We start from the raw sequence: 22,072 nt of genomic DNA on the forward strand, positions 1-22,072 counted from the left end.
AAACGATGGCTACAAAACAGGCAGTACATGAGTATCTTCACTCTGGTATTTGAAATTTTGTCAAAAGAATTCTTGGGATACGATTTTTGACATTGATAACAAGAAAAAGGGTGCATATACCTGGAGAAGACAGATGATTTTAAGCCTGTATATTTTAAATGTATATTTGTAATGTTTTTAAAACATTATTCTGTTAAATTGATCAATATAATTAAAGAGTAACAAATATTACAGCGAGTGTGTCACTTGTCATCGCAAACACCTTTGGAATAATCATTTGGAGAATATTAATTGGGGACGATTTTGGATGTTTTATAACAAATATTTGACCAACAACATCGTAAATTAAATTTATTGTGTGATTCGAAATCTAATTTGTCCAAAACCATCCCAAAAATATAGAATGGAATTTTCTGACTCCTGTGTATTCTCCATTACATTTCTTGTATGAATGCATTTATGTTAAAATTCTTTTGGATTTAATTATTTTATTTGTCATGTGGAACAACAGTCAATCCACGAAAAATATATAATTATTCAAGGCGTGAAAAGTCACACGTTCTTGTTTATTCTACAAGTAAAAATCTTAATTTTCTTTAAAAAAATCTTTATTCTCAAATGTAAAGAGACTGAACAGTCATCGATTTTAAAAATGCAACTGTACTTACTGTGTATGCGATGTGAGAAAGGGGCGTCAACCTTTTTTCCTACGATGACGTAACTTCTACGTGTCAACATCCTGTTGGCCCAACAGCTTCCGGCTTCTTCTTCTTGGATGGGATTAACAAGACAGATAATACCAACGCTACAATGCGTAGTTAGTCGGAATAGACGGCTGGTAAATACGCTCCTCGACAGTTTTTTAACCCTTTCCCCTTTAGGTCGTGTCTCCTGTTCGTCGTGTGTGTGAACGAGGAAGAGCGGGCCGTCAACTAAAGTGGATTATTTGACAGGAGACGGATTGCAGCCATGATGGCGTCAAGCTACAACGCTAAGGAAGAGGACGGACACCACTCAGGTGCTTCGAGTCACGGCGGCGCCGGGGTCGTTAAGAGTAAAAAACCGGATAATACGGCTTTCAAACAGCAGAGGCTACCCGCCTGGCAGCCCATTCTGACCGCGGGGACGGTGCTACCTGCTTTTTTCGTTATCGGTCTCATCTTCATCCCCATCGGCATCGGCCTCTACGTCACATCAAACAACATCAAAGAGTTCGAGGTACGTTCATGATGAACCCCCCACCCTACCCCTACCCCAACCCCGCCAGCAGGGATGTCTCGGTGTTTCCACAGTCTGCGTTTACTGCAGAGGCGACAGCCAGCCGTGTAGACCGATGAAAGGTTCATAAACCTGAATACTGCTTGGCGTTGGTCACGTGATCGTGTAGCCGGTTCATTAAGTGCAAAAATATCCCAAACTAATTCACTTTACGGCAGCAGCACAGCGATTCTTGTCATGATTCTTTTTATAATGAATGTGTATTGTGTTGAATTGTACTGCGTTATGCAAAGTAACAGACCATCACTGAGTACTCCTTGTAGGGATGGTTGGAGTATTTTCACTGTGTCGAGTATCTGTATTTTAGGATGCATTTACTCCACTGCATTTAAAAGGAAATACCCCCCCCCTTTTTTTTTACTCCCTACATTTATCTAAAGCCACAAGTTATTTGCAATATTTTGCCAAGATAACGTGGTAAAACCTGATTAAGATGATATCATTTGCATCTATGAAATTCACGAGTATCCAAGCAGAACTGCAAAGCTGGAACACACAAAGTACTTCAACTTCAACAACTAGAGGGCCTGGGGCTCCTGAACACTGGACTATCCACACACCATGAAGGATATGTACTTTTACCTTTGATCCCTAAGTAAACTAAATACCTCTGTACTTGTTCTTAGGTAGGATTTTGAATTGAGAAGTACTATTTTATGTGTGTGTTTCTACTTTTACTTAAATAGACTGCATAGTTCTTCCATCATCGCCTCTTAGTACACTGACAACAACATTAAAGCAGATATTGAGTCTGATATTTATGTGTGTGTGTGAAAGTACGTCTAAGGCTGCATCATGGTGCTCCACAGGCTGATTTGCAGGTTGACTGCATTTGTGTTCACTAGTTGCACTTGCTAAACGGCTGCTTAGTCCAGCTGATTACTAAATAACTCAGTTTCTTTTTGTCAGATCGACTACACCGGTGTGGAAACGTCCAGTCCGTGTTATAGCTGTGCCTCAAACTTCAGCTGGAACAGCACAACCTCTTGCTTCTGCTCCGTGAACTTCACATTGGAGCAGCCCTTCGAGGTACGTTCAGGTCACGCGGCCCTTAACAGCGAGCGGACTGGATAAATAATAAATGCCTACGGCTCAAAATTGATAGCGTTGCTTGAAGTGCAATTAAAGTAGGAAAAACACCACCTCCAGACACTGAATTTCCATTAAGATCTAATTCCTTTGTAACGAGAGGGGCACTCAAGGTTTACCATTGATTATTCTAAGTTTAAAATATGCTGTCTGGTAGCTTTCACAGAGCTTTTATTGATTACTGTTAAAAGCCCTCAGCCACTTACGTTGTAATCTCAACTGGTTCCAGATAAGAGCACAGTTGCTGCCCAGATGTGTGTTCGTTTTCATCTGTAGGGCTTAAAAGAACAGCCGGAGAATCCTTTAGTCGCTCGTCAGATTATTAATCAGCAGCTGCCTTGATAAGTGAGTAATCAGAGGAGTTGCTTTCCAACTGGTTCCAGCTGCAGAAGAGTGATGGGTTGTTGTTGTTGTTTTTTGTTTTTTTATCGTTGAAGAACTCACTGTTTTGAGCTGTTGATTGAACAAACCAAGAAATTTGAAGAAGCCATCAAAGTTTGACCCACTCTTACTCCCCCGCAGAGCAACGTCTTCATGTACTACGGCTTATCCAACTTCTACCAGAACCACAGACGCTACGTGAAATCCAGAGACGACAGCCAACTGAACGGTGACCGTTCCGCTCTGACGGTACGATTTACTTTCACGTCGCGGACAGATTTCACCAAATGCGTCCGCTTAACGTTTATTGCCGTCTGCAGAACCCCAGCAAGGAATGTGAGCCATACCGCACGAGTGAGGGCCTGCCGATTGCTCCGTGTGGAGCCATAGCTAACAGCCTTTTCAACGGTGAGCAAACCTTCACATGATCCTCCTCTTGGCTAATGATGGTTGTAACAGTCCTCTTCCAAAGTTTGTAACTTACCTTTCAGATACTTCCCCCCCAAAAAAAGTGCCATTAGCTCTGAAAGAGGTTTTGTTTTTGTTTATTTTAACCATTGCATTACTTCTATCTGAGCAAGCCAGGTTAGCTTGAAGCTTATGGCAGTTGAAAACAAACAACAGTAAAACTGCCCAAAAAGTTTAGTTCCTAACTCTCAAGCACAATGCAGATCTTCTCCATCTCCTCCTCCTCCTCCTTTCATTTTTAGCTAAAAACAAACGATAACCCCTCCGGTCCAGGGCTTCAACACAGTGACCAGCTGGCGCATTCAGTCAACCCAACCCACTTGCACTCGTTTGCTGCTGTACCGAGAGTCATAGTGTGTTTGTTTTTGGCTCATGTCTATGATTGTGGATTACAGAGCGTATGGCTGGACACGTGTGGACGAAGGCATGCTGGTGATTGTAGTTTGTGACCATAAGGCGCCATTAGCAACAGCTAAATGGACATGACTGGCTCTTCTAGCATTTTGGAGTCAGAGGGAAATCACACAGCAGTTTTGTGAGCTCAAGACACCTGTTTGTTATTTCACTTTTTGATGTGGTGGCACGGTGGTGCAGCACTGTGGCCTCACAGCAAGAAGGTTCAGGGTTCGAGCCCCGGCTGGAGCACTGGATCTTTCTGTGTGGAGTCTCCATGTTCTCCCTGTTCCTACGTGGGTTCTCTCTGGTACTCCAGCTTCCTCCCACAGTCCAAAGACATCAAGAGGGGACGAGGTTGATTGATACTCTAAATTGACCGTAGGCGTGGCTGTGAGTGTGAATGGTTGTCTGTCTCTATGTGTTGGTCCTGTGATGGACTGGTGACCCGTCCAGGGTGAACCCTGCCTCTCGCCTGAAGGCTGCTTGGATAGGCTCCAGCCCCCCCGCGACCCTTAACAGGATAAGCAGTAGAAAATGGATGGATGGATTATTTTATTTGAGTTCTTGAAATGCAAGATACACTTTTTGTGTGCAGGAAATAAAAACTTCAAGGTGGCCAGTAACCGTGGACAAACAGATTGTTAGTGACGCAAAAAGATATTTTGAAATCCTGTTTAAACGTCCAGACTGACGTGCATTTGTAGAAATCGGATTTGAATCAGATTTCAAATCCACTCTGAATGTGGTTTGGATCAGATTTCATGTGTTTTTTTGTTGTTTTAAGTTGTGTTTTTCTGTTCCAGACACTTTGGAGCTGTATCATATTGATCCCAGTGGCAACAGAAGTGCAATTCCCCTGGTGAAGAAGGGCATCGCTTGGTGGACAGACAAGCATGTGAAGTTCAGGAATCCTGGAGGAAACAACAACAACCTCACCGCTGCTTTTCAAGGTAGCACTGTAGCACCGAATCCTTTAGATTTCCAAACCCTCCAGCTGTTGTGTCTAACTTCTCTTGCACTTCTTGTTTTCCAGGCACAAAAAAACCAGTGAACTGGCGAAAGCCAGTGAATGAGCTGGACCCATCTGATCCTGAGAACAACGGCTTCATCAATGAGGACTTCATCGTGTGGATGCGCACGGCTGCGTTACCCACCTTCCGCAAGCTGTATCGGATCATCCAGAAGAAGTCTAGCACAACCCCGACTCTCCCTAGCGGCCGATACGTCTTGGATATTACCTACAGTATCCTTTTGAAGAGTGCTGGATTCAGATTTCCAGCAGGGCGATTATATTTGCAGACTTGTTCCGCCATAGGTTCACAATGCCAGCGTTCGACGCCACACAGTTACGTATATAAAATATGTCTTTACTCCAGATGCTCCATTTGTTTTTGTTTTTTCCCTTAACCTCTTGTAATCAGATTACCCGGTGCTCAGTTTTGATGGCCGTAAGAGGATGATCCTGAGCACCATCTCCTGGATGGGGGGGAAGAACCCGTTCCTGGGCATCGCCTACATCACCGTGGGCTCCATCTGCTTCTTCTTGGGTGTCATTCTGCTCATCATCCACCACAAATACGACACCCGCAACAACAGTGCAGATATTCCAAACTAGTTATTGCACGAAGCGCTTCCATCCCTGCCAGACCCTGCAGGGTCTTTTTCTGGACTTCTGGACTGCTTGTTGATTAGCATGAATTAGGGATGCGCGATATCGTACATTTTGCTGATGGTTTACGACTGATTTGGCTGATCCTTACAGATTCTTTCAATATTAGCTATTATCAGTGATTTTTACATCCTGGAAGAAGAAAGAAACACTTATAAACATTTGAAATTCTAAGTGTGTATTTTGAAAATATTTGGAAAAAGCCCATAAATCGCATGTTTACTAGCTTTTTCCTCGAGCAAAACTGGGTCGGTATGAATGGCGACTACAGGCTGACAGCATGATACTAAAAATAACACCAGTATCTGCAGCTCACAGCGGCGTACGCACTCTATCGTGCATCCCTAGCATGAATACACTGGTTTCTGTAAATGTCTCATGTATGTTTGTGTCACAGCAGTAGTGTCCTATCGTGTGTCGAAGGAAAAAAGAAAGATGCTAGCGTCTGCGTCTGTGTGCATACAGCTTCAAGTTGGCTGCCGCGAATGTCATTTCCTGTTTTGAATATGTCCTATTTATCTTTACACTCACAAAATCTTGTTATTATTTTAGCAGTGCTTTGCGACTGGCTTAATTATTGAAGGATGTTTGTATTTTACTCAAGTTCCTATCCCTGCTATGTACTATTATATGTCCTGCTGACGAATGTACTATTATACTACATCGATATACCTCTGTGGTTTTTGAGTACCTTGAATAGAGGATGGGAGAATCATTGCGTGTGCACTGGTAATCGTAGTACGCAGTGACGGTTTTGCCCTTCGTAGATTCTGTCAGGATTCTACCAAAAGTGTCGACCAAATGATATGCACTTTAAAAGTGTCACACCTGTTCTCCTCTTGTTTCAGTCCACCTTCTGTCATACCAAGGCGTTAACATGTCACTTGTTTTGAACTTTAAGGTTTTTTTTCTTTTTTTTTTTATAAAGTTTTTAGGGGCCAATTTAAGAACTCTGTCATTTTATTGGTATTATTTCACAGTAGATCACCTTTGTGACACTTCTTTTGTGAATGTTTGTTTTCCCCACTTTAAAATCTACTTTGAATGAAACCCAAAGGCTTTGCTTGGTGCTAGATTGGACTGGTGGAAGGGACAGCTCATTAATAGCCATAAGGGAAGTGCTATCTGATTGGTCAGCGAACGCTTCAAACTTAGCCTCGACCAAACAGGTGGCTGACAATTAATTGCTGAGACACTCCAAGACAAGTTCTCTCGTGTTTTTACCAGGAAAGCAAAAGTATTTAGCGTGAAATTTGCGGCCCTGAGGACGAGCGAGACAGAAGGTCTGAGATCATTTCAGTCAGTCCACACTCATGTCAACAACTTAAACTCTCCAAAAGCTTTTTTAAACAAATTGAGATTATGAAACCATTATTAAAACTTTCAAGAAAACTGCAAATAGTAAGTTGATATTAATTTATACAAATTAAATGTGTCTGTGACTAAAATGGACTGGAAACATCTCTGTATGTGTTTTAGAAACAAGTTTGTCCCAGACGCTCATATTTACCTCTCAACTTGAGCCAGTAATTGTTCCTTCGAGGGGGCTGATAGCACCCTGGCCGCGGGGCTCTTTCCAAGCTGCCCCCTCAGCTCCATGACCTCCTGACAGTTTCTGACTTGATGCTCCAGGCTCCTGCAGCCGAGACATCATCTTGCCTGACCGGGGTAGGAAACGAGGCCTCTGACGAGACCAGAGCTGATCGAGTTTGGTAAGTTTGTTTGACGTGATTTGTTTTCACGCTGAATCTTCATGCGTTCACTCTGCATCATTGCACATTTTTATGGGTTTAATCAGTGATACAGGATCAGATTTCTTGTTATTTGAATGCTTGTGAAAAGCATCTAAGCAACCACAGCGTCTCTGGGCGGCAGGGCCCCCTTTATCTTCTTAAGATTGGGTCTCTGTTTTATTGAGTCACTCAAAAGTACTCAAATGTATAAGGAATGGAAGAACCTTCAGTACCACACACATAAACTGAAGTCTCTATTAAAAAAAATACGTTTGATATCCAACTAGAGAAGTCGAGAAAAATCCAACTGTAATTGAACACATGCGTTTCCTTCATTGTCCAGTAGAGGGCAACCTGTGTTGTGGGGACACGAGTCAGCAGCCTGACGTGCGTGAGGACGCGTCCTCATATTTGACATCCTGTGTGATGTATTTTGAAGCGCGTATTTTTATTGTCACTCTTCCTTAGGAAGTTTAGTATTCGGTTCCTCCAGACAACTGCAGTACCTAGTGTTGGCCAGCAGAGGTCACCATTCGGACTGTTACGTGCTTCCAACAGGAAGTAGTAGTTTCCTCCACTCACCGAACTGTAAATGAACCTTTGCTTGACGTCATTCGTGTCAGCTCCACGTCTGTGGCGCACGCTCAGGTCGGCCGGTGACAGAGGCCTCACGTCCCTGACAGGAGCAGCAGGTTTCAGGAGCAGCACGGCGGGAGCAGACATGGCAATGGAGGGTTTTTGTTTTTTTCTATGGTACAAAATGACCAGAGTTTATCATGGTTACTGTATCAGTCATGACCCATTTATATTGTTTTAATTCTGGTGTCGCTTCTGTTGATTTTCCTAAACTCGTGTCGCTGAACTTAGAGGCACAATCACCTTGAGTGTTTGTCATTTCCTCCTTCATAATATATACTGGTAATGAGAGGGTATCCAGTCCAATTCCAGTATGTCACAGGCCTCCTGACTGGTTCTTCTCACCCATTTGGTGCAGCTTGATTCCCAGTCAGGGGTGTCGCTAGGAGGTGGCCTCTGTTACAGTGTCTGTATCTTTCCACTGTTGATAAGGGAAATTGCATTTGGACCGAGTGTGTGTGTGTGTGTGTGTGTGTGTGTGTGCGTGTGTGTGTTTGCCTGCCCCTTTACTTCAGAAACAAACCATAAAAATTCCACATTGAACCAAATCCAGCTATGCGTGTATCGTCACATACCTGCTGAATCCCCAAGTACAGAATTGAGGAAGCATTTCTCCGTTTGCACAGTTTTGCATCACATTTTTGATTTTCATTTTTCCAGTGAGACAAAGACTGTTCTGTATTTACACTGACGATGCTGATGATGAAGTTTCTGTTTCATCCGCCGACTCTTAACCTCATCTTCTCCGTAGCGTGAGGGCGTGAGTGTGTATCAGTGGGTTTTCTGGCCACGATGCTTAAATGACCTTCAGCTACTAATTATGCACGCAAACTGCTCATTAAAAATCCATTTCAAAATCAGCATTCCAGTGCGGCAGGCTTTGCTGATCCTCACATAGTGCTAAAATGACTGTAGCCATAGCTGAACGAAGGCCAACCCTCACTCCTAAATCCCAGAGCAAATTCTGCTTTATTGCATCGTGAACTGGACGCCATCACTCAATTCCTCTGGTTAACCAGAGATCAGATCTCTGCCAGCAGAATTTCTGTTTAGGAAACTTTTGCCAGGCGTTATGATGAAACCTATAGTGGAGTTATTGAAGGGTTGGTTCCATCACGCGTTGTTGTGGCAGGCCTGTTCTATTTAACGGACCACTTGTTTGAACAGGAGGATGATGGTTTATCCAACATCTGCAGGGCAAGTCAAAGGATGCTCTGTCCCGCGTCTGGTATGTTAACATCCGTCTGAGATCTGATGAGTCAGGCTCACGTCAGATGGACCAGTCTGGGTTCTTAAGCCGGATGTAACACATTTGTTGCCAGTGATGTTGTCACCGAGATGGACTTTGTGTAATCACTTACTTCGCCTCAGCTGGAACGCGAGGCTGCGACTTTGTTTAAAGCATTGAACACGAGTGTCAAATCCCAGTGAGACCAACGATCCGTTTGGTTTATCGTTATTTCTGTCGTCTCTGGTTCTGGTTTGGCACATTTCCCCCGGATGAAGTAATAATACACACCAGGGCTGAGTACTGACGTTTGCCTACATGGAGCCGACTGAGTAACTTCAGTACTGTCGGGTATCGAAGGATGCCTCGTCGTGAGACCAAATTTAAACACGGGAGGAGTGATTTTGAGCCGCTCTGCCAGTGCTGGAACGTACGACTGGAGTTGCCAAAGACAATTTGTTGATCCAGATTCTACTTCATTAGCTTGTGCTCCATGGAAAACATCAGCGGTCCGTTCACACTTCAAATCAATGGATTTGAATTTAGTGTATTTGTGGAGGATTTTTCACTTTTGGGAAGTTCTGAGTGGTTTAAAGCAGTCAGATGATGTCAGCATAAACGTAATCCCACCACCAACAACAACCAGAATATTCCAAAATCAGCTCTGATATTGGAATCCCTACTACCGACAGTACTGGAACCAGACCTGAAGAACCGTGCATCGGTGCATCTCTTAATTACACTACATTTAAAAAATTTTTTTTTTTAAATGAATGAAATATTCTGAAAATGCCAAGTAGTTGAAATCTAAAACCAAAGATTTGCAAGGTGATTTTAATTTTCTTCAAGTTTAATTACAATCAGTATTGAACAAAGCATCTCTCACGCACATGCAGCGTTCATAAAATTGGTCTCATATCAGATCAATGACGTACGCACCAGAAAAAAACAACCACCACTTTTAAACACGTGACTTCCTCTGTATATATTTGATAAAATGTCATATTCTGACCATATTTGGGGGATGAAAACGACTGTAGATGACATAGTGCATTTTATTCCGTCGACTTCACCGCCTCTAGCTTTTATTCACGTGTAGGTTATCATTTTGACCACTAGAGGGCACTAGAAAACCGCCGCTCCGCCGATCGCTCGGTGTCTGGGGGGATGATTCCCGCACAGATCCCTGCTGATAGTCCAAATTTCATATAAACATGGTGAACTTTATGATTGAGTTTCTTGAAGCATTTCGAACTCATTAAAATGAAACAAAAACATGTCATGACAGCTGGGGCCAGAAGCTTTCTGTCTTTCTGTTGGTTGTTTTTTTGCTTTTTTAAAACAAACATTTGAACCATTATTCGCCCTGACACCACCACAGATAAATCGTAGGGTCGCCTGCAGCGCCGATAAACTCCCCCCCCCCCCCCCCCCCCCGGGAGAGTTGTCTGGTCAACTGTGACCCTGCTGTTAAGTCACATTGGCACTGAAAAACTCATTAAATCGCCAGACCAGAGGAATGCAGGGAAAAATGTAATTTCCAAACATTGGAAAGGTCTTAGCGGGGGACATACATCAACTGACAGGCTGGGGTTTCGTAAGAAGCGCAAATGATGGTAAATTGAGAGTTGGGAACTGCCCCCCCCTGTTAAGTAGCCGGTGTTGGAAAGAATCTTCCCACTTGGAAAGAGGCTTTTCCTCCTTGGACGTCTGCTGGCGGAGCCTCCAGTAGCCAGAGAGGAGAGAGGGTGCACTTCTCTGTGACTTTGCAGAGGAGGAGGCTTATAGTCGGGCTGCTGCGCTCACACCGCTCGCTTCATCATTTTGGGGAGTTGAGTTGTAGGTGAGTAAGCTGTCTTCACTGCATTGTAAATGAATCGTTTGGATATAAATATGTATCATATTATCCAACTTACTGAGAGCAGATTTTTTTGTGTTATTATATTTCTCTGTTGTGCGGGACATGTTTTTTTATGTCAAAAGTTTAAAAAAAAAACCGTTTTCGTTGTAAGATAATTTTAATAATCTGTGATTTCTATAAAACTTAATTTAATGGTGTTTATGGAAGTAAATGAACAGCAACAGCAAACCATTATTGGTTTTGTTTTGGGTTTTGTTTTTTTTTTAAACAAAAAACCTTGCCTGTATTTTAAATTCTGGCCTTTCAAGCTGCAGGACAAAGCGGAGACGATGTGGATTATATCTCATTTTAATTTTGATGAGATGGAGCCGATAATGTTGGAATTAAAGGGGCATGAGACTCACGCCAACCTCCGAGTGTAGTTTTCCTGCCTGTGCAGCAGGCGGGGTGCTCAAGCTGCGGTAGAGAAGAGCTCACCACCGAAAGTAGAGCAAATAACACCATCGAATATTCTGTTTCAGATGAGCTCATAAATCCCGAGAACCTCTGTCTTTTTTCTTTTTTTTTTAAGGTTCATTTCTCCAGTCCAAGCAAAGTAAAGACGATCCTCGTTGATTTATTGATCCTAAACCAGCCACTAAAGAAAAGAAAATGAAGCAGTATAGATTCAGAGGAGGAGATCATAAGTTTAGGAGGTTTGTAGTCCTTGGCTGTCGTGAGGTGGTTTATTTTACAAGTGATTCCGCTGGCGCGAAGCAGCATTAGGTCACTCGTGCTGAAGGGACTTTTGGAGATATTAGGAAGTGGTGAACTTCATCATCAGCCTCATGAAGACAGTCAGAGAGAAACGCATCCAACTTTATGAAGAATGTTTTGAATGTCATTACCAAATATGGTCAGCGTTGAGAAAGAGTCGCTGCTACATATTTGCTTTTATTTTGAAGGGAAATCCGCTTTTTGTCTCTTTTTTTTATATATATAACAAACGCACCTGTGGTGTGACAGAGCAGGAGTTACAGTGCGTAACCGTGACGTGCTGCTGACACCGTTTTCCTCTCACGCTCAGACTGATTGATGCTCTGCTGACCCTTCAGGGCCGAACATGAAGACGGGGCTGTGCCTGGCCGCGGCGGCCTTCCTCGCAGCTCTGATATCCTCCATCGATGCTCAAGGTAAACCACGCCGCCTCGAATCAGTCCACCTACATACACTCTCCCCTTCTGTCTCTCTGTCTCCTCCCCCTCTTCTTCTCATCATCATCATCATCATCTCTGTTTTGAAACTTTATTTTTTATTGTCGCTCGTCACCTGGAAAGACTTTGTACTGTTAAAGTCAATAAAGTTGTTCTTATTTTATTTGTTTGCCATTTGACTATGTGGAATTCTGACTGATTCCTTCACGAGTGTGGTGTTTTTAATCCCTCCTTTGTTGCGTCCGGGGTCAGATTCATCCGTCAGAGCTCATTCCAGACTCTCGCATGTTTACTGCCGTGAAGGGAGTAACGATGCTGAGGGTTTGAAACCAACACGTCAGGGGTCGTTTTTTTTTTTCCGATTTGGCAAATGTAGGAAACCAAAAAAATTCAACTTTATTTTATTTCCAATTTCTAATTAGACATCTTTAAACAGCGGGACACATACTAAGACAAGAGTAATTTCATGTTTCCCCATAAATGCTGTTTGAGTTTTATGACAGCAAGTCTGCAATTTTTCCATCTGGAAGTTTTCCAAATCCTTGATAATTAGGCGGGGAGATGCTACGTCTCATATTTCTAGGTTGTTATAATTATGCTGAAGCTAAATGAGGATGTTGTAAATCTTTACAGTGGTTTTAACGGTTGCAGCAGTGAGTAATTGCAGCGTTTGAAGTCATTACATTACTTAGAGCAATGGTGAAGTACCATCATTTGGAGGGGAGGGGAGGGGGGGGGGGATAAAGCTGAAATGACATTCATCATCATTAAAGACAAGTTAAACTGCAATATCAAAAGGAGACATGGGGATTGATGAATTCATCCTCAGCCGCTTCTTTTTACTCCAAGCGTCTGACGATGTGTATTTAGATGCGTTTGACCGTGCGTGCTCACTTAGCAATTCAATGTGTTTTCTTCTTCATGCCACAGGAGCTAATTTGTTATTGACTGTCAGAATTTGACGCTGGGTGAGGCTCAAAGTAATTTCACATTCAAACTTTTATCTGAAAACAAATGGAAAATATGGAAATATGGTATGGAAAGCTTCTGACTTTCTTCCCTCTCGCTCCGGCGGGGCGGCGAGAGGAGCCTCCGCTCGCATATCTCCACTAAGGGAATGGAAAGATGAAATACGAGAATAGCAAATGAATCCTCAGACAGCACAAAGACAAAGAGCCTTTCTCGGGCTCCTTTGCGGGCATTCGCAAAAACGCTGAGTTGCAGTACATATGGAAAGTTAATATGCAGTAATGTTTAATGTCAGCACATGTTGTGGAATTACTTTGGCATTTGTCCTGCCTCTTCGGGAGGGTCGGCGTTCTTTCCTCCTCTTCTTGGTCTCTCCCTCTGGCAGCGGCACAAGCCAGGGTAGCTGGCTGGCTGGAGGCTGAGGTTACTGACAGAACAGTAGCCAGACTCTCCTGGCCCTCGGGAGCCAGAAGTGTCCTTTATTAGGAACTGCTGGGACACACGTCCTGAGAACAATAGCAACCACACGGCCCTCTTAGAGAGGCTGTCACTTTGACAAACCACCTTCAAGGACAGTCCAGATGCTCCTATTAGAATCCCATCTTGCCTTCAACATCCCTGGGCGGTGAGTTGCAAGTGAAGACCTGCCAAAGACATTTTCACGATTTTTTTCCGCTGCTTGCTACACCATCCCCCCCCCCCCCCCCCCCCGCCCGAAACCACCACCCACCCACACTTCCATGCCCTTAACCGTTGTTGGAGCTGAGTTCTCGTGGAGAAATGAAGGGAAACACGGTCCATCGGGACTCCTTGAGTTGATACGCCAGGTTGGTGATCCTCCCATCCCAGTTTTTAACTGTTTGGTGGGCTCCTGTTTGTCATCTGCCTGTGCATTCAGTTTGTCCCAAGCTTCCTTCTACGAAGTGTATTTTAGAATGATATTCTTGCCTCCCGTGGAACTCTGATTAACCATGAAGGCCTGGTGCATGTTCACATCAACCCCATCGTGGTCACAGCCACCACAGCTGATGAATTAGCTCAGCGCTAAATCAAAGCGCTAACCTCATTAACCTCTTTTCTTCCGCTCACAAAACTCTCAAATCCGACTGTCTGAATAGGTTTTGTTTTTTTTTTGATCATTAATCACTTGGAGTGGAATGCAATACGTCAGTAATTTGCTCGAATGATACAAGAATGAATGAAGTAGGACACATTCAGCACTAACAGCATGACACTTAGCTCCATGAGCAACAGCGACAACAACAGCAAAGAAATATACAATCGTCACAACTCTTTGAATACTCTGATGCATGTCAACCACACCACAGTAACACATTTCCTCTTCCTAACAACGGCCCGTTTCCTGGTCGGATAGCCTCTGAGCTATAAGAAGGAATATCATTTTAAAATATGTTTGTCATCTGTCTGTGTGGTCCCGACTGTACATGGAAACTCCAGTCAATCAAAGTTGTTGAATCAAACAACTTTCTCATGTACACGATGCATGACGCTGTGATCCAGTTGGCTCCTTGCGAAGGTTATGTTTTCCTGAATATTTTTTGTTTAAGTTATTTTTTCAAATACACACCTGCTCCGTTGTAGTTCATCTGAAAATACTCCGTGTGAATAAGTCTTGTTTTACGCATTATGCTGTCCGAGAAAAAGTACACAAGAGTCTGCAGTGACAAATTGTGTATTCTTTTTTAAAGGTTTGCAATGGATGTGTGCCACTCACTTGTGTAAAGCCTCTTTAACCAAATAAACAATATGAAATATGTTTATATACCATGTATATATAACATATGGTGTTCAATTGTGTTCTCTTCAACATGGCAACTTTGACTCCATTGTATAATCAGTTTACTGTTGTGTTTGTATGCTGAGATCAACTCCATCAGGAGGCCGGTTTGAGGTCGGGGCATGCGTTGTAATGATTGCACTCAGCATGTGTTGGATGGTTCACCCATTGTTTGCACTTCCAGTAAAGTTTGCGTGGAGTCGTGCACATGTTATGTACGCCGGTGCTTGAGTTGCTGGCCACCTCGGCTGGGCAACTCAAACAAATGCCATTTTACTCCAAAATGGCTTCTCAGTGTTGTCACATGTTCTTTTACTCATCATCTTCACAAACGGACGTCAGTGCTATGTGTCTGTCACCCAACAACGAAACAAGTCCACTTCAGTCATGAAGTGTTTGTCGTTGGGATCAATGTGGATGCTTGATTTAGACAAAAAAAAAAAAGAGCTCTTTTTTTTTATTGGATCAAAAATAAACACAATCATACATACCTTTTGTGTATTTGAATTTGTGATTTAACACATTTTAATTTTTTTTAATTTGCAGTGGAACCTCCCTCAAACTTGAAATTTAAAATTCTAAATGAAAACACGGTGGAAATGACGTGGGTGAGACCCTCATCAACCATAGAGGGCTTCAGAATACAAGTTGTGTCCGATGCAGGTCAGTAAGGACTCAGTGTATGCACACACACACACACACACACACACACACACACACACACACACACACACACACACACACACACAGCACCTTATTTATCATTTCATTTATTATCCCAGATGAACCATCTAGAGACTTTACCCTCGATCCTTATTCTACCATGACTTCGATCTCTAACCTGACCCCTGACCTGGATTACTCCGTGTCCATAAGCTCCTATTATGGATCAGAGGAGAGTATTCCCATCTTTGGACAACTGACCAGTAAGTTAATTTTGTTTTGGGAAAATGGGTGTGCAGTGTTTCTTCTGGCAGTCAGATTTATTTAATTTCTGCACCCTCTATAAATGTGATGATAGTCATGCGAGTGCGTAAAGGCAGAATTTCAGTGTCAAAGTATATGTAATTTCCTGTGGCCACCAGGTGGTGCTATGACTAATCAGATCCAAAATGTCATGGAATCCTCCTTGGCCCATTGTACACCCGTCCACCAAGTTTGGACTTTGGAGTATTTTTTTGAGTAATACCACTAACAGTCAAACAAATGCCACTGAAAACACGACCTTCCTGGCTGAGACCATCATTCCATCTCCTCCTACGACAACAGAATAACATTTTATGTCGTTATAATTGTCATTTTAATGAAGTTATTTTCCTTCAACAAGAATAACTCATTCTAGGCTGCATTTTCATGTCACCGCACGAGATTTAGAGGAGTCAGCAGAAATCACATCTGTTTACTGGTGTTTGAATCGCTCACTGTTTCGAACCAGTGCAGCATAAAGACATGTGTTTGTGTGCATGTGGTTTTCATTCTGTTGACCAGCTTTTATGACGTGTTGATTTTCTTGCCCTTCCCCACTGTGAAAAAAAAAAAAAAAAAAAAGAACCCACGCGGGTGAAACAGGGGCGACAATGTGCAGCGCTAACTCTCCAAGTGTTTCTTGTGTTTCAGTCCAATCCAGTAACGACACCGGACGAGTCAGGAGGCCACAGTCAGAGGCAATCAGTGAGTGTGTTTACCAGACTGTCAACCAAAATCTGTGCAGGGCTTGTCCTCCCCATGGCTCTCCAATTTGTTTTTCAAATAGAGTTTTTTTTCCCCCCCTCTATGACAGACATTATAATTCTCTTTTCCCGTGGAATAATTTGGTCAGGCGGACATTTTACCCTCTGTAGGGTTGTCGCCGGGTAAGCAGACAGGGATCCAGCAGTGACTAGGAAGGCAGACATTGATTTATTTAATTGAAAACAGTCTGAACATCTACAAAAAAGGAAAGGAAGGCTTGAAGCTAGGATACAAGGTTTCTGTTATGCGTCATGGATTGGAGGAGAGCAGGAAGGGGCTGGTGGGCGGTGACGTATTCATCGTGCCACATAGGAGCAAGTTCTGCCTTTTAAAATAAAGTGGCAAGGATTCCTTCTCCACCTGTTGATTCTCCTGGAAACTACTTCCAGATTCACGGCTAAGCCCTCAAGATTCACAGCCACCCAAATTATTAACACACACACACACACACACACACACACACACACACACACACACACACACACACACAGAGCGATCACCAATACCATCATTTTCATCACGAGTCAGACGGGGTTAAATTAAAAAGATGTATTTTTAAAAGAGGGGTGGATTACGAAATGTGCGGAACAGAAATTCGAGTGAATGAGACGTAGAGGAATGAGGATTAAAGCCCATCTCCGTAAACCCTGCCAATTATTTCAATAGAGCCATCGTAAATGTTCCAGAGAATTCCATCTTTGATTTCAAGCCCTGTTAAACACCGCTGGTGGAACACCTGCTTAATGTTTAGTCTATAAAGCCATTTTTGGTGCGCTATACCAACCCACTTTGGCACAGGAGGATATTTCCTTTGATGTCAGAATGCAAATCTGTGAGCAATCCAACGCTCGGAGTTCATTTAGATTTTATTTGACAGACAGAATGGCCAATTTGAAATACAGTTACAAGCCCAAGCTGTTGCTCCCATACTTGACTCGACTCTGTCACTCATCCAACTCAATTAATGATGTTTCTAAACTTTTTACTCCTGACTGACCTCTCCTTTTCTTCCACCGCCTCCCTCCAGAGTGCTCCGTCAGTGCAATAGCAGATTTGGTGTTTCTGGTGGATGGCTCGTGGAGCGTGGGCAGAGAGAACTTCAAGCACATCCGTAGTTTTATTGGTGCCATGGCTGGGGCTTTTGACATTGGCAAGGACAAGACTCGCGTGGCCGTGGTGCAGTACAGCACAGACACCCGCACAGAGTTTGACCTCAATCGTTACACCAGAAGGGGAGACCTGCTCCAAGCCATCAACTCACTGCCTTACAAGGGTGGAAACACCATGACAGGTAAGGAGGTCCCCAGAAAGAGGCTCGAAGGTGGAAACGCACATTTATTTCTCTAAATCTGTTTCAGTTGAACGCAGGATTAACAGCTGTTTTTGTATATTTGTCAATCATCCCCGAATATCAATTTGGATCGTGATGTGAGAGAAGTTGCTGTGCTTGCAATAATTCAAAACAGGTCAAACTTTCACGTGTGCACTTTTCTGTCTCAAGGTGATGCCATAGATTACCTGCTGAGAAACATCTTCACCGAGGCAGCTGGATCCAGGAAAACTTTTCCAAAGATAGCTATGATCATTACTGATGGAAAATCCCAGGACCCAGTGGAAGAGCATGCTAGAAGACTTAGGAACATGGGAGTGGAAATATTTGTCCTAGGTATGCTTTTTTTATTCTGTGTTCTTGGAAACCATTTTATTTTTCCATTTGATTGTTCATTGTAAGATCCTTATTTGACTCAGTAAAAGTCGAGTTGTTTTCTTTCATCAGCAATACTCTTAAATCAGTCCACCACATCTGTGATGCAGCCACTGACTAAAAAAAAACAAAAACAAAAAAAACACAGTTGTACCTCATTTTTTCCCACTCAGGTATCAAAGGAGCAGATGAGGATGAGCTCAAAGAAATGGCCTCCACACCTTACGGCAAACACGTGTACAATGTACCCAACTTTGACTTGATCCAAGAGGTACAGAAAAAGATCATCCAGGAGGTGTGCTCTGGAGTTGACGAGCAGCTTGTCTCTCTTGTCAGTGGAGAAGAACGTGAGTGCCCCAAATAGCATAGCAAATATTCTATACTGCACCAATCTTTAAAATGTGTCCGGTTTTAAATCGCCACATCTTTTCCCCTTCCATCTTTCCACAGTGGTGGAGCCAGCCTCTAACTTGCAGGTCACAGAAATTGCATCAAAGTCAATGAGGGTAACATGGGATCCCTCCCCTGGTGATGTCTCTGGCTACAAGCTTGTCCTGGTTCCCATGCTAGCAGGAATGAAACGCCAAGAGTTGTACATGGGAGCCGTCCAGACGTCCATCAATGTCCGTGACCTCTCTCCAGAGACTGAGTATGAGATCTCCCTGTATGCCCTGAAAGGTCTTACTCCCAGTGAACCCATCATGGCTATGGAGAAGACTCAGCCTGTCAAGGTGTCAACAGGTGAGGTGATTTGTTGTGCATTGCCTGCCACCTCTAAGTTAGAATTCCCCTCATTCATGTTGCTCCACAGGGTATTTAAGTAACCTGTAATTTGCTGTCTTTTTCAAGAATGTTCTCTTGGAGTGGATGTGCAGGCCGATGTGGTCCTCTTGGTTGACGGCTCATACAGCATTGGATTACAAAACTTTGCCAAAGTCCGTGCCTTCTTGGAGGTATTGGTCACTTCCTTTGACATCGGACCCAGCAAGGTACAGATTAGCTTGGTCCAGTACAGTCGAGATCCACACACTGAATTTGCCCTTGATACCCACCATGACATTAACGCTGTCGTCAAAGCGGTACGCACCTTCCCCTACCGCGGAGGCTCCACCAACACTGGCAAAGCCATGCGCTATGTTAGGGAGAAGGTCTTTGTCGCCGGCCGTGGTGCAAGAACAAATGTCCCCCGTGTCATGGTACTGATCACAGATGGAAAGTCATCAGACTCTTTTAAGGACGCGGCAACCAACTTGAGGAATATCGATGTGGAGATCTTCGCTGTTGGCGTGAAGGATGCAGTGAGGTCAGAGTTGGAAGCCATTGCTAATGAACCATCAGACACTCACGTCTATGAGGTGGAGGACTTTGATGCCTTCCAGAGAATCTCCAAAGAGCTGACTCAGTCCATCTGTCTGAGGATTGAACAGGAGCTGCTCAACATCAAAAAGAGGAGTAAGTATGAGCCATGACTTGTTTTGGATGATAAATAGCTTCATGGTGGTCGAGTCTGTTCTGTTTGAGACACAGCCATTAGATTATCCATTTGCAAGGTCATTGGGAATGAGTGTTAGGGCAAGGAGCAATAAACACACACAAAAGGCCGCATGTCTTGAATAACTCTTATTGAGCTGTTTGTAATCTCGTCCACCTCAGCTGAGTAGAGACGTGACACACTGTTACAGAATGACAGCACACGACACACACTATGCCTCCCGATACTGAAGCCTGTCGTCCCAAAACACACAGCAGTTCGAGCATGCAGCCATGCCTGGCCACTTCAATTCTTTTGACCTTTTATGTGGAACAAATTAATTGAAGCCAAAGCCAAAGGAAATGGGAGTGAAAACCCCATAAACCTGCTACTAATTTGACTTTAACATGATTAGACCTTTGCACTGGAGTTTCGGTGATAAAAATATTGTTAACAAGTAAATATTTTACCTTCAGGTCTGCTTCCACCCACAAACTTGGCGTTCTCCGAAATTACCTCCCGAAGCTTTCGCACCACCTGGACAGCCCCTACAGTCAGTGTTCTGTCTTACCTGGTGCGTTTCCGCAAAGCTGAAGATGTCACTGGAGACTACATTACCCTGGCGGTGCCCGCTGATACCACCACAGCTGTTCTCCCCTTCCTCACTCCCCTCACTGCTTATGAGGTCAACGTCTTTGCTCAGTATGATAAAGGAGACAGTTTCCCTCTGACTGGAGAAGAAACCACTCTTGAAGGTGAGAATGGTTTATTTCTATCTGATAGACGGACTGTATAAAAGAAGTGGGTGGGGCATTAAATTCTTGAAAAAGTCAATGCAGAGGTATAACTTTCATGCTTTCTAATGGCCAGTAGGGGGCTGCTTGGGTCTCGTCACAATTGTATAGACATTTACAAGTAAACAACCCCTTTTCACTTAATTTATTCTGCCTTAATTTTCTCAATTGTCTGTTTAAAGATTTTAAAACGATAGTAAGCTTTAGGGAGTGGCTAACCTGTGACTGACGCATTGCTACTACTGCATCCCAGTTTCCACAACCAAGATTGTGATGGTCAAAATGACAAACCCAAGGCTTCAAAGCTCTGGGTGGCTTCTCATTGGCTACGTCCTCTTCTTTAACTCAGTCTGTAGCAAGCATTGATATTTAAATATGTCGCATTCATAATGTCATTCCTTTTTCAGAGAAAGGGCCGGTGCGAAATCTACGAGTCACCGAAGAGACCATAAATAGTTTCAGGGTATCTTGGCAAGCTGCTCCAGGTGCGGTCATCAGATATCGCCTGACCTACGTCCCACTCAGTGGTGCTGGAGAAACACTGGTGGCAGAAACTATCGGACCTGAGACTACCATTGTCCTCCAGGAGCTTTTCCCCATCACAACCTACCGTGTGTCTGTGTCTGCTGAGTATGTCACAGGCTTAGGGGACGGGATGGAAGTGGACGGCACCACCAAGGAAGGTGAGTCAGGAAAACTGCGGTTTTGTCAAACTGCAAGAGTCCAACTTTGCAATGAATAACAACTGATCCCTTTTTGTTTTCCCTCAGCCCTTGGCTCTCCTCGTGACCTTCGCGTTTTTGATGAAACCATATCCACGATGAAACTGGCTTGGGAGGCTGCTCCTGGAAATGTCCTCCAGTACCGCATTGCTTATAAGCCTTCCGAGGGAGGTGAAAGGAAGGAGATATCTGTCAAGGGAGACACAACCCAGGCTGTGCTGAAGGGCCTCCAACCAGCAACTGAATATGAGCTGTTTGTTAGTGCTCGCTACACTTCTGGCGTGGGCGAACCTCTTCTGGGCACAGGAACCACCTTAGAAGGTAAGACGAACATTCCTAATGCCTTTAAGATTTTGATGCATGGTCATGGTTTAAGAGAGAAATGTGAAGCATATCTTGTGGCTGTCGGCTCAGGAAATGGATTCTGCTGATGAGAAAGATGTATTATTGTGTTCAGCTCCTTCTCATGAGGCAAGAAATTAAATTGCATAGTTGCTGAATTTAGGTCAGTTGTCTCCCTTCAAGTGCCTCCAAGAATTCTGCACAGGGAATTTTGCAGGACACCAGATTGAAGGAAGTTGAGTTTTTACTTTGCAAGCTTGGTTGAGTATATGAGCTGTGGTTGGAGAGGAAAAGACAGGAACGTGGCACTTGATGCAATGATTTTGGCACAGACTGAGTAGGTCTGAGGGACTGTGCCGCCCATGAAGTGAGGTGGAAATGGGTGGGGGAGGCTTGTAAACCTAGAAAACTTATGGAATGGTTTGGAACAGACTTTGTGAGCCATATGCCTGTGTGGTAACACTGGTACATCTCGGTCTGTCTTGCGTATGTGATTTATTGTTTCACAGAGGTTGAGTAAGATAAATGCAAAGTATTTTATAATGAAACCCATATGATATTATTCGAATTTAAACAATTACCACATATTTCTTGGTTGTGCTCCGTTG

General features: G+C 43.6%; 2 protein-coding genes across 5 annotated transcripts in view; both read left to right on the plus strand.

Moving 5' to 3' along the window:
* Positions 1–742: 742 nt before the first annotated feature.
* Positions 743–6,744, plus strand: LOC147246799 (cell cycle control protein 50A-like). Its single transcript, XM_086183103.1, has 7 exons — positions 743–1,218; positions 2,188–2,307; positions 2,890–2,997; positions 3,069–3,156; positions 4,416–4,562; positions 4,646–4,855; positions 5,034–6,744. Exons 1-7 carry the CDS (start codon positions 970–972, stop codon positions 5,225–5,227), a joined length of 1,116 nt encoding a protein of 371 aa, XP_086039229.1. The 5' UTR covers positions 743–969; the 3' UTR covers positions 5,228–6,744.
* Positions 6,745–10,554: 3,810 nt separating this feature from the next.
* Positions 10,555–22,072, plus strand: part of col12a1a (collagen, type XII, alpha 1a) — a 52,573-nt gene continuing 41,055 nt past the window's right edge. For 3 of the 4 annotated variants that reach the window (XM_086183709.1, XM_086183712.1, XM_086183713.1), the window contains exons 1-13: positions 10,555–10,721; positions 11,834–11,911; positions 15,246–15,362; positions 15,482–15,625; positions 16,317–16,370; positions 17,458–17,721; positions 17,932–18,096; positions 18,309–18,482; positions 18,586–18,876; positions 18,985–19,587; positions 20,083–20,361; positions 20,808–21,083; positions 21,171–21,443. In XM_086183709.1, the coding sequence (XP_086039835.1) occupies positions 11,842–11,911; positions 15,246–15,362; positions 15,482–15,625; positions 16,317–16,370; positions 17,458–17,721; positions 17,932–18,096; positions 18,309–18,482; positions 18,586–18,876; positions 18,985–19,587; positions 20,083–20,361; positions 20,808–21,083; positions 21,171–21,443 (2,710 nt within the window). In that variant the 5' untranslated portion in view covers positions 10,555–10,721; positions 11,834–11,841. Of the gene's footprint in view, positions 10,722–11,805; positions 11,912–15,245; positions 15,363–15,481; positions 15,626–16,316; positions 16,371–17,457; positions 17,722–17,931; positions 18,097–18,308; positions 18,483–18,585; positions 18,877–18,984; positions 19,588–20,082; positions 20,362–20,807; positions 21,084–21,170; positions 21,444–22,072 lie in introns of all 4 variants that reach the window. The other variant, XM_086183711.1, reaches the window with a different exon arrangement.

This window comes from Aulostomus chinensis, chromosome 17, assembly GCF_037954235.1.
Source record: "Aulostomus chinensis isolate RoL2024-O1b breed Wild chromosome 17, RoL_Achi_v1.0, whole genome shotgun sequence".
Taxonomy (NCBI): Eukaryota; Metazoa; Chordata; class Actinopteri; order Syngnathiformes; family Aulostomidae; genus Aulostomus; species Aulostomus chinensis.

Excerpts from the sequence above, each read along its gene's own strand:
- LOC147246799 (XM_086183103.1), top strand. The coding sequence starts at position 970 with ATGATGGCGTCAAGCTACAACGCTAAGGAAGAGGACGGACACCACTCA. Across the intron at positions 1,219-2,187 it reads ACAACATCAAAGAGTTCGAG|ATCGACTACACCGGTGTGGA; the intron begins GTACGTTCATGA and ends TCTTTTTGTCAG. Across the intron at positions 3,157-4,415 it reads AGCTAACAGCCTTTTCAACG|ACACTTTGGAGCTGTATCAT; the intron begins GTGAGCAAACCT and ends TTTCTGTTCCAG.